The sequence below is a fragment of the Meleagris gallopavo genome, chromosome 13 (genome assembly GCF_905368555.1).
Source record: "Meleagris gallopavo chromosome 13, MGAL_WU_HG_1.1, whole genome shotgun sequence".
Lineage (NCBI taxonomy): Eukaryota > Metazoa > Chordata > Aves > Galliformes > Phasianidae > Meleagris > Meleagris gallopavo.
The window spans coordinates 817,048-833,293 of record NC_139416.1 but is presented as its reverse complement, the minus strand read 5'-3'; the positions used below and the strand labels follow the sequence as shown (position 1 = coordinate 833,293).

At 57.9% G+C, this 16,246-nt stretch overlaps 2 protein-coding genes across 5 annotated transcripts in view; both read right to left on the bottom strand.

Moving 5' to 3' along the window:
- Nucleotides 1-1,185: 1,185 nt before the first annotated feature.
- Nucleotides 1,186-8,315, bottom strand: FA2H (fatty acid 2-hydroxylase). The gene is made up of 7 exons (XM_010718050.4): nucleotides 7,992-8,315; nucleotides 4,993-5,073; nucleotides 4,047-4,189; nucleotides 3,862-3,968; nucleotides 2,586-2,758; nucleotides 2,010-2,262; nucleotides 1,186-1,407 (listed from the first exon to the last, which is right to left on the bottom strand). The coding sequence occupies exons 1-7, from the start codon at nucleotides 8,244-8,246 to the stop codon at nucleotides 1,328-1,330; spliced, it is 1,092 nt and encodes a 363-aa protein (XP_010716352.2). The 5' UTR covers nucleotides 8,247-8,315; the 3' UTR covers nucleotides 1,186-1,327.
- Nucleotides 8,316-10,208: 1,893 nt separating this feature from the next.
- WDR59 (WD repeat domain 59) overlaps nucleotides 10,209-16,246 on the bottom strand; it is a 48,833-nt gene continuing 42,795 nt past the window's right edge. For all 4 annotated transcript variants that reach the window (XM_010717911.4, XM_085235225.1, XM_085235223.1 and 1 more), the window contains 5 exons: nucleotides 15,211-15,358; nucleotides 15,049-15,121; nucleotides 12,796-12,922; nucleotides 12,314-12,456; nucleotides 10,209-11,599 (listed from right to left, as the gene is read on the bottom strand). In XM_010717911.4, the coding sequence (XP_010716213.2) occupies nucleotides 11,364-11,599; nucleotides 12,314-12,456; nucleotides 12,796-12,922; nucleotides 15,049-15,121; nucleotides 15,211-15,358 (727 nt within the window). In that variant the 3' untranslated portion in view covers nucleotides 10,209-11,363. The remainder of the gene's footprint in view (nucleotides 11,600-12,313; nucleotides 12,457-12,795; nucleotides 12,923-15,048; nucleotides 15,122-15,210; nucleotides 15,359-16,246) is intronic.

Sequence of the window (16,246 nt, the reverse complement as noted above, 5' to 3'; positions counted from 1 at the left end):
TTGCATGTTCGGGGTGCTGGAAGGAGGAACCACCCACGGGAAGCACTTTGGAAAAGCGGGATAGGGAGGTGTCTGTGGCCCCTGTGTCGATGCTGCCATTCCAACCCCTTTTGCCACACAGCTTTCCCAGGGCACCGCTTGGTGCCAGCTCCAGAGCATCCCAGCTCTGCAGGGGGGCTGTGGGGCAAGGAGCAGCCCCCAGCCCCAATTCCAGCCTGAGCACGCAACCCTCCCCTCTCTCAGCCCATCCACCGTCAGAGGAAGCGGGTTACAGGTGAGGAAAGCAATGCCTGCCCCTACCCGGATGGCAGGAAGCTTTGCAGGCCAATTTTCGGAAGCAGGGGACCACACATGACACCCATTGCTCAACTTCGGGGAAATGGCGCCGGGGCCTTTCCAGTGACAGAGGGCCGGCTGTCACACAGCTGATGGGAAGCATCTCCCTCTCTGCCAGAGCTCTGCTTTTCTCAGTGGCACAGCTCCAGTCAACACAGGGAGGTGGGAAAGGTGACAGCAAGGGACGGTGACCTCGAGAGCCCCCCCAGAGCCAGGCCCTCAGGGAAAGGTTTTATTTTTCAAAATATACAGTTTATTTACAATTGTCATGTCTACAGTTGTACATAATAGCTTCATTCCAAACCTTTAAATATCTGCAGTAAACATTAGAAAAAATAATAATAATAATCACAGGATCAGCCAAAAAAAAAAAAAAAAAAAAAAAGAGAAAGAAAAAAGGCATCTTTTAGCAATTCCATTCATTGGAGTTTTAAGTTTCAAGTAGCCAAGGACAAATGCAAAGTCAAACAAATATGGCAGGGAGATGGGGAGCGCTGGTTAGAGAAGGGCCAAGGCCAGCCCTGCCAGATGCCTGCCTGGCACCACAGAGCAAGGAAAGCCCACTGCACGGGCAGGCAGAGCTGGTTTGGTTTTATTTCCCTTGTTTATTTTGTCTCCCTCCTCCCCACAGGTAACCCAAGAGATAGGAGCCCCCGGGTAGGAGGTGGGTGCAGTGCATCGGGCGGCTCAGGGAGGCACATGAGAGGGCGGGGTGTGGGGTGTAGGAGGGGGGGCTCGAGGCGCCCGGCACTTCATCCTTCAGGCACAGAGGTGCCCACTCATCAGTGCCCTCAATGGGAAGAGCTGGAGCCCCAACAGCCTCCTCCGGCCCCCTCCCCACGTCCGTACCCGTCCCGGCCCCACTGGCAGCACCGAGGGGATGGAGCAGCCCCACGGGCAACGGAGAGGAACAAGAAGGACGGTGCAGACCCTCAGCAGCACAGTATTCCCCCGCACAGCCCCGAGCACAGATGGCTGAGTGCTGGGGCCATCAGTCCTCCTTCTCAAAGGTCTCTTCGGGGATGAGCGTCCGGAAGGGGTGATCCCAGAAGCGGGTGGTGATGCCAAAGCCTACAGGGGAGGTGAGAGAGCGCTCAGCACTGCTGGATGGCTGGGGGCAGCGCTAACCAGAGCTGTGCCACCGGGACAGAGAGAGCCAGGACAGGGAGCGGTTACACCCCAAGCTCTGCAGGACCCCACCACGTGGCCGGGACAGGACAAAAGTGTCACCCAGCTTGGAGATGACACCAGAGCGGGGCGGTCCTTCCACAGGATTGACGGCGTGTCACCCAGCCCCAGGGCAACAAGCAAGGGCGAGGAGGAAGAGCAGAGGGAACAACGAGAGGAGCCGGCTGGGATGATAGCTTATCTGGACGGGGTGCTTTCTCCTAGGAAACCGGGCAAAGGGCAGGTTGAGCAAGGGGAAGGCGTGGGGCAGAGCAAGGGAAGCCCGGGGCCTCACCCTGCACCCGTCAACGGTGCCACAAGGAGGGGCTGGGCACGGTGTTCCATTGTCTGATGGCAAGATGGGCACGTAGCAGGGCTCCCACAGAGGGGCACTTTGTCTCTCATAGACACCCCTGCACCATGCTGAACCTAACGGAGCGTTCCCAACCTCCGTGCCCACTCCCAAGCCAGAAAGGCACAGCACACGCACGGGAAGGCGGCGCTACCTGATTTTTGGTGCTCAAAGTGGTGCTTGACGTGGTACGCCTTCAGCCCATACAGGTAGGTGCCTTCCTTCGGCGAGCCGTAGTGCAGGTAGTAGTGCATCATGTCGTACACCACGTAGCCACACAGCCCTCCAACAAAGACAGAGAGCCCCAGCACCTCGGGCAGCAGCAGCCGCAGCACGCCGTAGAAGAAGGCGATGACCAGCGAGGCTGGCACCGGGGGGAAGACCAGGCGGGAGCTGTCAAAGGGGGACTGGAAGCGGAGAGAGACGGTGAGCTCCTCGCTCACCCCAAAGCCACCCTGAGAGCTGGAAGCATCCACCCCACAAGGCAATGCCATCCCCAGGCCCTGTGGCAAAGCACGCCCCCAGGACCCCTCCCACCCCAAGATGCATCCTGAGCGAGGCACCATCTCAAAGGGGACGGACGTGTCTCCCAGTGAAGCTAGAGGGAGCCCACTGCTTTCCAAGTCTTGCAAGCCAGGCTCATGGTTTAACTCCAGCTGCTCCAAGCTCATCCTCCAGCATTAGCAAATGGCAAGGATACCCCAAATGGAGCAGAAGCACAGCCGCTCACCTTGTGGTGCTGCCCGTGCAGCAAGAAATGCAGGGTGATGAGATAGTAGTTACTAGCGGGTGGCTTCATGTGGAAGACAAAGCGATGGATGAGGTACTCTAGCAGGGACCACAGGAACATCCCCAGGAGGAAGATGAAGGGGAAGTAGTATTTGTGCACGGGGATGGAGTACTCTACACAATGAGACATGCAGCAGTCAGCGAGGCGGGTGGGATTCACATGCTTCTATCCATCGCCATCCTGATGTCAGCAGCCTGGTGAAGCTCGCCTCTCCCCCCACTTTTCTTTGGTTCCCCTTAATTTGTGCTCTTTGGGGTAGGAGCCGACGCCAGCTGGGACTGCAAGCATGTCCTTACGGAGCAGCTTTCCCCACCCAAACAAGCAGCACGACCCGACAGACACAGGCAGTGCTTGTGACAGCGGAACAGAGTCGCTGCTGTGTTTTTGTTTGGCAGAGAATACAGCTGTCGAGCGCCTTCCCCCGCAGAGCATTTTTCCACCAACTCCTCCTTTTGGTGCCAGCAAACCCTGTGTCCTCCCTCGCAAAATTCCCCCAGATCCAAGCACCGTGGCAATGGGAAGAAAACCCCCTCTGGGCAGCAAGATGGTGCGCAGCCCATCACCCTGCATGGGGAGGCAGGAAGCACGGTTGGGAACACAAAAGAGATGGAAAGAGAACGGGGAGGAACAAAAGGATGCGTGATGGATTTATTCTAACCAGGATGGAGGCAGGGAACCAACCCAGAACATCAAACCCTGCTCTGATTTTGGGCCGAGCGGGACAGCTGGCACAGGGTGGCACCCGCAGCGGGGCCAACAACAAAGCTGTCACCCAGCTGCCCGCTGCCCGCTGCCGGGGCTGTGCACAGTGGTGGATTCAGGGGGAGGTGCTGGGTGAACAAGCCGAGCTCTGTGCGAGGCCGGTGGTGTGAGAGCCGTGTTTGTTCACCCAGCCCCAGTGTCAGGGCAGTGGGTGGCGGCGCAGGGGGACGTGGCCATTGGTGAGCAGCAGGGCTTCGTTTTGGGTATGGAGGAAGGGAGGCAGCTCGGGGCTGTGCCTGCTGCCCTGGGCAGCCCGCTCTGTGCCCACCGCTCTCTGGGGCAGCGGCTCTCTCTAGGAACAAACCCCCGATCCTCCCCCAGACGGACAGGCAGGGAGCGAGGCGAGCTCAGCCAGCACGGGTGGCTTCGTGCAGGGGACATGCTGGGGGCTGCGGGGACTGGGGACGGACCGAGCTCATGCAGGTGTGCGCTGAAGGCCGGGGATGGGTCGTACCTGTGGTGAAGGAGGAGAAAAGCCTGGTGTTGCCCTGCGCCAGGGCTGTGTAGCTGACCCAGCTGAGGTAGAGCACCACGGGGGTCCACACCAGGAACACCACGTACCTATGGGGAGAGGGGATGGGTCAGGGGGGTGGACCCACATATCTACATGTCCACCCTCCCCCACCCCAGGATGCTCACCACGCTGTCTTGGAGAGGGCCTCAACAAAATCCGAGTGGAAGAGGCGGATGGGCCGATCCACGGGCTGGTGCACCCACTCGTCGTACTTCTCCCCCAGGTAACCCACCTGCCACAGCAAGGGCTTCCGCCAGTCCACCAGGTCCTGGGGGCACAGGGCTGTTTGTTAGCTCCCTCGGGGTCCCTTTGTCCCCATCCCAGTAGTACCCACAATCTGGGGGGATTCGTGGAATCATTATGGCTGGGAAAGGCCTCAGATTCCCGGGTCCAACCCCACTCCACCCCCCGTGCCCACGTCCCTCAGTGTCATCACATCCCCATGGCTCTGGGACACCTCCAGGGATGGTGAATCCCCTCATCCTTTGGCAGCTGTGCCACTGCCTGTGGAGCCTGGATAGGGATGGATGTGGTCACCCAGCAGGATAACAACCCCAGTATGCGTGGGAATGGATGTAGATGCTGCACACCAGCAGAACTTCAGAGCAAAACATCATTTTTGGGACACACGCAAAGGAAAAATTCTCTTTTAAAGGCAATCAGTGGCAAAATATTCATAGGGAACAAAGGGTGTCTTGTTGGTCAAATAAAGATAAAGGCTGGTGCTCCCCAAAGAGCACTTGGCACAGCAGCCAAGTGGTGCAGTGAGAGGCATCCAAAGGCACCTTGGGGACAGGGAGAAACCCTGAGACACTGAACTCTCAGTCTGCCCAGCCAGGACATCCCCTACAGCTCAGCCAAAAGAAAAAACAAATCATAAATGAATAGAAATAATAATAATAATAAAAAAAACAAACAGCATGAGGTGTGGCTTAGCAGCACGTCCTGCTTCTAAAGGCAAAGCTGCTGTCAAAGAAAGGCATCGGCGCCCACAAAGGAGCCTCCCAGAGCGGCCACTCCTGGGCCATAAAGGCAGCGCTGTGCAGGGCGAAGGGCAGAGCTCGGCCTCACCGTGCCCACATCCACCGGCTTGCAGCGGGGATCCAGCCGTGGGGCTGCAGCATCCAGTGGCTTCTCCGCCTTGGGGCAGCTCTGCAATGAGAAAGAGCAACGGTTTGGGGGTGCTGAGGAACCACAGGATCATTGCGGTTGATAGAGACCGCCAAGACAGTCTTGTCTAACTGCCCGCCTACCACCAGCACTGCCTGCTAATCACGTCCCTATGAACCACATCCACGTGTTTCTGGAATGCAGAGGACCCCCAAGCACGCGTGGCAGCCTGCTGCTGCGGCTGGAGGGCACTGTGGTGTTTGGGACATTGAGGCACACAAGGGCTGGGGGCACAAGGATGGAGAAGGAGGAGGAATCCCCCCCGCGTGGCTTTGCCCACCAGCAGGGATGGGGTGGCACCTCCATCCCTCTGTGCCCCTGGGTGCCAACGTGCCTTTTCCCTGCCTCGTCACCTTGGTTACCCATTAACCAGCCACAGGTTTTACCCAGATAGTTGGGACACGTGGGACAGTCCCCACACAGCTCCACGGGGACACGAGTGGCGGTGACACGGCCCCAGCAGCACCTCGGCAGGCAGCCAGGGCTTTATGGGGCCCTCGTGATGCTGACGCGGGGACGTTGGCCGACCCACTGCTGGTGGGACAAGGTGACACCCGGGCTGGGCAGCAGAACCAAGCGGGAAGACTCAAGAAACCTAAAGCTGAAGGTCGACGCGGTCTCCAAAGTGGGGGGAAACATCGGGATGGAGAACCCCACGAGCGTCAGCTGGAGGGGAGGCGGCTGTAGGGCTGTGCCGTGGGCGATGCTGCCGCTGCCTCTGACGCGGCGCAGGGAGAACAGGTCCTGCCGGAGCCGTGATGTAAGGCAGGGAAAGTCGCGGCCGCCCACGGAGCGCCGCCGCCCTACACCTCGCCCCGGCCGCGGGCAGCTCTGCTGGGAAGCGAAGGAAGGCTGTGGTGCTGCGGTGCATTTCCACCGCGCAGCACCAGCGATGCTCCCGTGCCCGCGACCCCTGTCGGCCTACGTGCTCACCCCACGGTGCCCGCGTCACCATCCCGCCTTCAGGCCGTGAATCACAGGGCGGTGAGAAGCGGGTGCAAGGTGACACGGCCCATAAAATGGGGATTAAAAAAAAAAAAGTGATAATATTAAAAAAAAAAAAAAGGGCCCTTTTTATTACAACACCTCCCAACAGGTGAGCGCCTACGTACGGTGAGCTCACACGGCGCCGGGAGATGCGCGGTGACTCACGGCAGCGTCGCGCAGCCCCGCGGAGCTCTGATGAAAGCCCCATCGCCCAAATTGCCGGCTAATTACACGATCCGGTTCCCCCCCAGCGAAGCTGTTGAACCCCGCCGTCTCGCTGAGCTAATTGCCGTTCCTCGCTTTCATCTCCGCTGCGCTCCGTGCGCGCAGTTCGGCCATGGAAATGGGGATGGGTGATTCAACCCCCGATAGCCGCCCACCCGCTGGGGGCTGCCCCGGACCCACACACTCCATAATTAAGCCGGGCTCTCGTTTAATAAACTCGCATTCCTACGGGACGTCCTACGGCGCAGCACCTCCTCCAAATCCCCACCGGGGCCGTGTCCGCCCCAAACCAACTCGAGCATTGCCAAGGGCGCACGCGGGCCCCAGCGGGGCTGCTCTCACCCCGGTGCCACCGCGACCCGGGACGCGTTATCCCGTGCCAGGCAGCGTGCGATCCCCGCGCCCGGTGTTATCGCACTGGTATTTGCCTTCGTGCAGCAGCACAGAACCCGTTCGGTCGGTGCCGGCGCTCGGCCGAACCCGTCAGGCTTGTTGTGGCGGCCGCGTCCCAACAAAGGCGCTGCCATCGCCGGGCTTTGGGACTAGAAGAGCCGAACGCCGAACAAAGCTGTGTCTGTGCGGGGCCGGAGAGCAAACAGCGCCGGGAAGCACTGCCGGTCACCGACCCCGCGGCACCGGGCGCTCGGTCAACGCACATCGCTGCAGCGGCGTCGCTCCTACAGCCCACAGCCCGCCCAGCACCCCAACGGCCCGGCTGCGGTGCCGGCATCCAACCCCCGGATCGCAGCCCGCAGACCCCCCCGGAGCCTGGGTGTACCCCGGACCTTTGCACCACAGGCGCTGGGTGCTCTGCACGCACCCTGCCTCACGTCTCAACCCCTCCGCGGCCCTGAGCGCCCCACGCAGCTCAGCCCCATAGGCAGGGACACAGGGCACCCCATAGACAGGGACACAGCTCTCACGGTGCCCTGCAGACGCTGCACAGCTCAGCTCACCCCGGACACCTGCAGGCACCGTGCAGCTCCATCCCACGCTCACGGGACCCGGGTGCCCCGCAGACCCTACACTGTCCACTCCAACTCTGGGGCACCCTATAGGCCCCACACACATCAGCTCACTCCCCCAGCACACCCTGTGGATCCCATACCTCCTCCCCGACTCTTGAGGCAACCTACAGACCCCATATCTCCTACACCACCCCCATGACACCCTACAACCCTATACTGTCGAACCTGACTCTGGGACACCCTATGGACCCCACACACCCCACCCTAGAACGTACTATAGACCCCATACCCCTCATCCCATCCCAACACACCCCACTGACCCCATACTTCCCAAACATTCCCAGCACACCCTAGTAGATCCCATACTTCCTATCCAACTTCCATGCTACCCTACAGACCCCACGGCATCCAGCCCAACCCCGGGACACCCTATAGACTCCATACATCCCAGCTCACACCCAGCACATCCTACAGATCCCAAACTTCCTACCCTGCTTCCAGGGCACCATATGGATCCCACAGAGCCCAGCCCAGCTCCGAGGCGCCCTACAGACCCCACACCGCTCCCCCCATCCCCGGGACATCCCGCACACCCCACACCTCCAACGCACCCTCCAAACCCCGCTCCTCTTCGGCCCAACTCCGGGACGCCCAACGGACTCCGCACCCTCGCCCCGCTCCCAGAGCACCGGACGGCTCCCGCTGCCCGCAGCCCGCTACCTGCTCGTCCCGCAGCTCGCCCACGTAGTACTGCTCGAGCCAGCGCCGGGCGTTGGCCGAGTGCCGGTGCGGGGGCCCATCCAACGCGGCGCTCACGTCGGTGCCCGCTCGGCTCCGCAGCAGCCGCTCGCCGCCGGGATGCAGCCGCACGAAGGCGCTCAGGTCGTACAGGCGGCGGCGGCACCGCACCAGGCACTCGCCCCGCGCGCAGCGATCCCGCACCTCCGCGGCGCTGAAGGAGCGCGGCGCCGCCATGGCCCCCGCCCGGCCCCGGCCCCGCCGCGCTCTGCCGCCACCTGCGCGCCCGCGCCGCTCATTATGCGGGGAGGCCACGCCCCTCCCTCGCGCCTATTGGATGGGGGGTGGAAAAGGGGAGGGGCTTGTGGAGGGCGGCCACGCCCAGCCGGCAGGTGCGGGGTTGCGGGAGAACGGGGGGCATGGAGGGCGGGGGGGCAGGGGGTGATGCGGCATCTCTGAAGGAGAAATGCTGAAATGGCTGCCTTGGTGCTTACGGGATGAGCTTAACCCTGCGTGTGTCTGAAAGAGGGTGGTGAGGCACTGTTCACAGGTTGCCCAAGGAGGCTGTGGATGCCCCATCCCTGCAGCTATTCAAGGCCAGGATGGATGTGGCTCTGGGCAGCCTGGGCTGCTGGTTGGTGACCTGCACATAGCGGGGGGTTGGATGGAACTGGATGAGCACTGTGGTCCTTTTCAACCCAGGCCATTCTATGGTTCTATGATTCTAAGGAATGGCAGAAATGTGGGGCGCGGCAGTGATGGTGGGACCCCTTGGGGCAGTGGAGGTACAGGGGGACCTGAGAGAGGGGATGGGGTGATGCTGGGGGACACCACGGCTGTGGGCATCCCTGGTCCTCATCCCCCGGCTCTTTGCAGGTTTGTCACCGATGCAACGAGCTGGATGGGCTCCCAGCTGGGAGGGCAGGACTGAGTCCCCCCCAGACTCTCTCCAGGAGCGGAGGTTAAGGGGGATAAATAAAGCACAGCGGACAGCCCTGCTTCTCCTTCCCATTATCCCCCACCCTCTCCTCCCCACTGTGGCTTCTGCCCCTGTGGGTGTGCGGCTGCCTCAGGGGAACCCCCACACCGCAGCACAGCCCAGCCCAGCCATGGTGCTCCCTGCCCAGGAACGCGGCCCCCCCTGCCCTGCAACACCCCAGGCCCGGCTGCTGAGCGAAGCCTTTAATCGGGGCAGGCTCCAAAGCGCCCGTGCCCCCGTGTGACATCTTCTGCCCAGCAGCAGCTCTGAGCCCACTGTCCTCATTTCGGGGTCCCCGAGCCCCAGGGCGAGGCGGGGGGTTTCCACTCGGGGATGGGGGTGGAGGTGAATCCGGACGACCCGCAGCCCTGAGGGCACGCTGGGGTGCAGCACCCAAAGCACGGAGCACCCTGTGCCCCACGGAGCCACGGGGACGGGCAGCACCCTGCAATGCAGGCAAGGCGGAGGGACTCCAGCCACCAGCGTGCCCACGGGCACTTCCGACACCGGCGGCTCCCAAACTGGTTTACCTGCCCACTGGATGCAGGAATGCGCCCATGGTGTTTGTGCAGGACGAGGCCCCGCAGCCCTGACGCTGGGTTAATGGGGATGTGGCTGCACAGGAAGCAGCACACACAGATGTGGCACCGTGAGGACGGGGTTCCTCGGCAGCTCCCTGCTCAGGCCAGTGGGAATCAGCCCTTCCTGCCACCTCGCAGCCACAGCGCATTGAGCAAGAGCATTCCCAAGGCAGGCACTGCACTCACTGCAGGGTGTGAGAGCGTCCAGGAAGAAGTTCCTCCTCCCTCAGCAGGGTTGCACAAACACCCAGAGCTTTTCCACCGCGCGCCGAAGCATCAGCCGCCCTCCACCTGCAAGGCATTCAGATACTATGGAGATAGCCTGTAATGATCTGTAATAACGTGCAAATACCACGACCTGTCAGCCTGTCATTTTTAAATAACAAGTCTCCCTTCCCTCCCAGCCTAGACGTGCACTCTCGAGCATGGAAATGAAGGCGCACCAGGGGTGGATGGCTGTCACGTAGGGAGCTGTGGGGCGGCCACACTGCTTCCAGGGTGACACGGAGAGGAAGTGGGTGTGGGAATGGGGAGTGGGACCCGCAGCCCTGGGGTGCCCAGAGGATGCACATCAAGTGCAGTAGAATTGCACAGGGAGGGAGAGCTGCTCACGGCTCGACGACCACAGCTACGCCAGAACACGCTTCAAAAAATAACTTTAATGTTTAAGAGACATCTTCTGCTTGTTCCACAGCAGGAGCCCACGGCCTGAGTTATCACAGACACAGGCCAGGCAGCAGGCAGAGCCCCAAAGAGAGGGATCCATCCAGGACATTCTCAAATGGAAGGCACAAACCTGTTGCCTGTTATCCCTACCACTTTTCCAAACTCCTTTTCCCCTTGAAACCATCACAAATTACTCATCAGTTTCCCCCTGCACGAAGCAAGTGTTCTGCTTGTGTCTTCCCGAGCCTTTCTGCATTGCCCCCCGCAGATGAAGGGAGACCCACAGTCCTCGAAACCTGCTGTGGATCCCAAACAGAAAGGCAGCTGCCTCTCCCAGCCCTGAGGACGAGCTGCCAGCAAGGCAGGGACAGGCAAATTAAAGTGCACTGAATCACCCGGAGCAGAGCGCAGAGACACTTACTGAAGAGCAACAAACTCCTGGAAGAAAGCAGCTAATCCTAGTCACTGTGGTTGCGTGGCTGGGCTTTTCACACCAGGGGCTGATATGGAACACGGGGAAGAAAGTATTTAGGATATAATGCTGAAAAATGTCATTTCACTCTTGCTTTATGGGATAACCTCAGCAGTGTAAACAGCAGTTCAAAAACAAGGACCCTGTTGGCTCAGAAAGTGACTTGGAGCACAGCCACTCGTGAGCCTGCAGAGCTCATTGCTGCTTGCAAATTACTTCTGCCTCAAGTGTGTGAAGAAGGCTCTGCCCGGCTCACCCTTGGCCTGTCCAGAGGCACCTGGAAAGACACTGCGCAGCCGGAGCAGGTCTGGCTCTGCCAGTCGAGTGCTTGCCAAAGGAACTCTGAAGCCATTCCACAGCCTGGCAGAGACTGGCCAGTATTTACACTTCTTCTGCAGAACAAGTGTGAGCTTGGTGGTGCGGCATCCATCGCCAGCAATGGACACACTGGAGTTTGGTCCAAACGGTCTGAAAGCAACCTGGGAAGCACAGGGAACTGGAAGCACTCAGAAAGGTCAGCTCACGGCCAGAAGCCCTGCACTGGCTCCCTGCACTGGCTCCCTGCACGACTCCTCCAGACGCTGCAGAGCTGAGTCAACGTGGCTTGGGAATTCCATCCCAAATCCCATTCCCGGGGTGCTGTGCTCTCACGCTGTTCAGAAGGTGCTCTCGAGCAGGCAGTGGCACCCGCAGCCCGTGGGGCAAACCTCCTGCGTGCGAAACCACTCCATCATGTGGCTGGTGTGGCCGCCGTGCCCACACGTCAGGCAGAAGTTGGAGGAGCCGCGCACAGCCACGTGGCAGATGGCACACTGGAAGGTGAAGCCCTTGCAGATGGCACACTGGGTGCCCCGCGCCTCGCTGCGGCAGTGGCTGCAGTACACACCAAACTCTGGTGGGAGGGAAGAAATGGAGAGCGAGATGATTAGTGCTGCGGGAAACCACAGAATCATTAAGGTTGGGAAAGATCTCTCAGATCCCCGAGTCACACCCCAGCCCACCCCACCATGCCTGCTGACCACATCCCTCAGTGCCACATCCCCACAGCTCTGGGACCCCTCCAGGGAGGGGGACTCTCCCCTTCCTTGCGCAGCTGTGCCACCGCATCACCGCTCTTTGGGAGAAGAAATTGTTCCTAAAATCCCACCTGAGCCTCCCTTGGTGCAACTTGGGGCCATCAGCTCTTGCTCAGATCAGAGCAGGAGGGATTCCTGCTTCACAATGGGACAACAATCTGTGTTTCGCAGACCTCAGTTTGTCTCCAAAAGGAGCAAAGACTTATCACCACCGACAGGCAGGCAGAGTGCTGGGACACAGGCTGGCCCACTGATTCCCCTGATGGCTAAACAGCTGTCAGATGGAACATGTGTCATTTCTAGACTGAGACACGCTGCAGAGAGGAAGGCTTCCTGCTGCTCTCATCTGCCTCACATCTAAGTGTGGCTAGAAACAAACAGGAACAGCCTTGTTCTCCCATCACAGAGAGCACATTTGATATCACTGATATCAATGTCTTGACTGCTCACTATGGAGGAGATACCACAAGGAAGTCACCAATTTTCAGGAGTCTTGACCCTGCCTGGAGAACACTGAAGCAGGCACTCACCGATTCCTTTGTGGGGATCAGGAGGACTGGAGACAAACTTCAGGACCTCAGCTCGCTTCTCTCGCAGACCCCAGCGATAGAGGATTTCACCGTAGCACTTCTTAAAGTCATCAAACTGCTGAGTATTGGCAGGATCCAGGAGCCTTGAGGAAAAAACAAACTGTGCTCTCAGTCTGGCTGCAGTCCCATTCCTAGTGATGGGAACCAGCCCACATCACTAGAACAACAGATTACCCCATGTGCTGCTGAAATGCTACGGAGCAACCGCTGGTCTGCCCTGGTTTGTTCTAACAGGAGGACCCCAGGGAGCTCCTACGTATCGCATGAAAACCCAACAGAGTTGATCACCTGAAGGTAAAGGTGTAGGAGCAGGCTTGCTACTTCCCATCTGGTTTCAAAGCAGCAGCAGAGACCTGGCTACAGAGCTCAGGCTGCCATACCCTGAAGGCCCAAGGCACCCTACAACCCACACTACAACCCACCTTTTGTTCTTCTCATGCTGGTCCTTCTCTCGCTCCCGGTGATCGGGATACATCAGGTTGCTGTAGCGGAACTCATCTGGAGAAGACTCACACCAGGGAGTGGAGCTCTGCTCAGCGTCCTTGTTTGCTGCAGGCATCAGAAGAGATTGTGAGCGTAGGTCAGAAAGCACAGCCCTCACCAGCACGAGATGCACATAACACAGTCACCTCGCTGCCTTCTGGGCCCCCCCAGACGTTGCTCTGGTACGGAAAACCAATGCCAACCCTGTGCTTCTGGTGACAGATGGGGAGGCAGAGAAATGTGAAATGCAGGAATCCCTTTTGACTCTCACTTTCTATTAAACAGAATTCAGGCACTCCTTGGAGTGTGCTTGGGAATGTTAACCCTGAATGCCTGGGTTCCTCTTTCCTGGGCAGGGAGGATTCCCATCACCAGAGCTGCAGTTACATAAGGGGGCCTCTGTACGTACTGCCCTGCAGGCAGCACTGCTAACTGCTACAAGACAACATCAGCTCCGTTTACAGCCATTTCCCCACTATTTCCCATGTCAAAGATAAGACATAGACAGGCTACAGCTTTGCTGCCAGCAGGGCTGATGCTGCTCCAAGCCACATTTCAACTCTGTGACCCCAGAGCCCTTAAGAGTGACTTGTTTTTGACACCTTCACAGATCAGCAGGAGATGTCATTAGTGTCACAGCTACTCAGGCCACCAAAAACCCAACCTACCCAGTTGCTGCTGCTGCTGCTCTCCCACTGACAGGAGAAAGCACAGCATTGCTTTTCTCCCCCCAGATCCTGTGCAATTATCTGGCTGACGACATTGCAAAGCTGCACTCAATAACAGCTGAATGATTGTGGTGACTGTAGAGGTGCCTGAAGACTGGAGGAAGGCAAATATCACTCAGAATATTTTCAAAAAAAGCAAGAATGACCTGGGGACCTACACACCAGGCAACCTCACCTCACTCCCTACAAAGCTAATGGAGCACTTAATCCTGGGAACCATTTCTAGACATGTGAAGGATGAGAAAATCATCACAAGTAGTCAGCATGGATTAACCACGCGGAGGTCATGTCTGACCAACTTGATAACGTTCTGTGATCGCACGGCTGGCTTTCTAGAGAGCAGTGGACATTGCCTGCTTTCCTTTCACTTCAGTAAGGCTTCTGACCCTGTCTCCCCATGATCCTCACAGACAAGCCGATGGAACGTGGGGTGGATGAGCAGTGAGGTGGATTAAAAACTGGACAAGCAGCTGGGCCCACAAGGTGGTGATCAGTGGAAGGAAGTCTACTTTGAGGCCGGTAAGTAGCATTGTGCCCCAGGGGTCAACACTGTGTCCAGGCCTGTTTTACATCCTCATTAATGGTCTGTACGACGTGGCAGAGTTTATAATGACATGAAACTGTGAGGAGTAGCCAATATGCCAGAGGTTATGCTGCCATTCAGAGAGGCATCAGCAGGCTGGGGAAATGGGCCAACAGGAACCTCATGCAGTTCTACAAGGGGAAATGCCAAGTCCTGCACCTGGGGAGGGACAACCCCAGGCACCAGTGAGGCTTTATAGTTCCTCAGAGATACTCAAAAGCTGCCTGGACATGGTCCTGAGCAGCCTGCTTTAGGTGGCTCTGTTTGTAGCAACCTGCTCTAAGTACCCCGTGTGAGCAGGAAGGTGGACTGCATGACCTCCAGAGGACCCTTCCAACCCCAAACATCCTGTGAAACAAAAGACACGAAGGCCCTTTCAGAAGCACTGTCTGTTGAAGACTGCAGCCTCACTGCACAGAGATAACAGCCTCAAACAGTACAAAGTACCAGGGCTACGGAATGCTTACATCACCAATCAGCAATGAGGCAGTCAGCATGAGCAACTACAGCCAGTCTGGAAGCAAAATGACACAACCTGGTCTCTCTTCACTTCCTGCAGCAGTGGAAGCTCTTGGCCATGGGTTAACCTGTGATCCAGGAGCCTAACTTGGCATGTCTAGAGGGTTCATAGCAGTTTCTGCAAAGCTCAGGAGACAGAAGGAGCAGGCCTGTGGGACCATCAGCATGGTTACTGTAAACCATGCTAACTTCCAGCCAAAGAGCTGCACAGCACAGCCTATGGGCAAGGCACAGAAAGCTGCTCTGGCAGACTACATCTGCAGTCAGCCAGTGCTGGTTCACTGCCCTTCCCAACACGAGCTATCTAAGACCTAGGCCAGAAGGAAGGCAGACTTCTCTACCTACTCCCCAACTCTCAGTACCTATGCTCCAGCCCCCAGTGCCAAGTCCAGGATCTGACATGCTGGAACAGGAACCAGAGGAAGTAAAGCTGGGCTGTTGAGGGGAAAAAAAGAAATCACGTCATCTACAGAAGATATGTTCAAAGGCTTCAGAGGCAAGTGGGAAAGAAATGGCTGTCATACGTATCGGCTGTGGGAGGCCAGGTTGGAAGCACGCTGAGGAAAGGGGCCATAGGAGTTTGGGCATCCCTGTAACCTGGACTGGGCTTCAAACACACTGCACAGCATGGCCAGGGTCTGCACATCGTGGAGCTGCGAGTAATGAGCCAGCCTAGGAAATGAAAAACACCAAGTAAGAGATTGGCAGAGTGCAGTGGAAAAAGCATTGAGACTCCAAGGCAAATAATTTCAAGCTTGTTGTATAAATCAATTCAGGGCACATTACTGCCCACAGGGGGCACGTGCATTCTGCTGTCTTTTCTATCACGCCTTGCAGGAACCAAGCCCTCCCCCTGAAAACACTCTTGGCCTAACAGGTGGGAGAAAGATGGGGAGGAACTCTGGGAATCCAGCAGTGCTCGTGGCCTCGCTATCCCAGTTCTGTGCAGCTTCAGGAACAAGGCCCACAGAACTCGTGGATATAAAGCTGGGGCCACTGAACTCATCCCCCCCTTGCACTGCTTTTTTTTTTTTTTTTTTTTTTTATGAGACCCTCTGTACGCAACCATCCTGCATCCTGATCACAAAGCAAATCTCCACCACAGGTCTTCTGGATTGCTATGAAGTTTCTGTAGACTGAGAGCAACAAAGAACTACCCATGCTCCCCTTCCACAGCTGTTGCACAGCAGGAAAGAGCTAGGTCAAGCAATTGCATACAAAGTACAACACACAAACTGCATCTTCAAATGGGATAGATCAACAGATAATGTTAATCACTAATCACTCTCCCTCCTGAACACATTCACTGGCAGGAAGACTTGTGTGGCTAATACCTGGCTTCGAGACCAGTAAATTAATTCCCACTAATGCTGCGTGGCAACAGTGAATTTGAAAGTGAATCGAGCAGCTGCACCCACACAACCATTTAGGAGGCGGGGAGCAGAAAACCAGAATCTTTATTTGTAAGTCAGGCGTTGTGGGCACACGGAAAACAGAGCTCCAAGTGCAGTGAACTATCGCTCACTGTCAGCCCAGGGACTCCCGGACGCCTGATGGGAG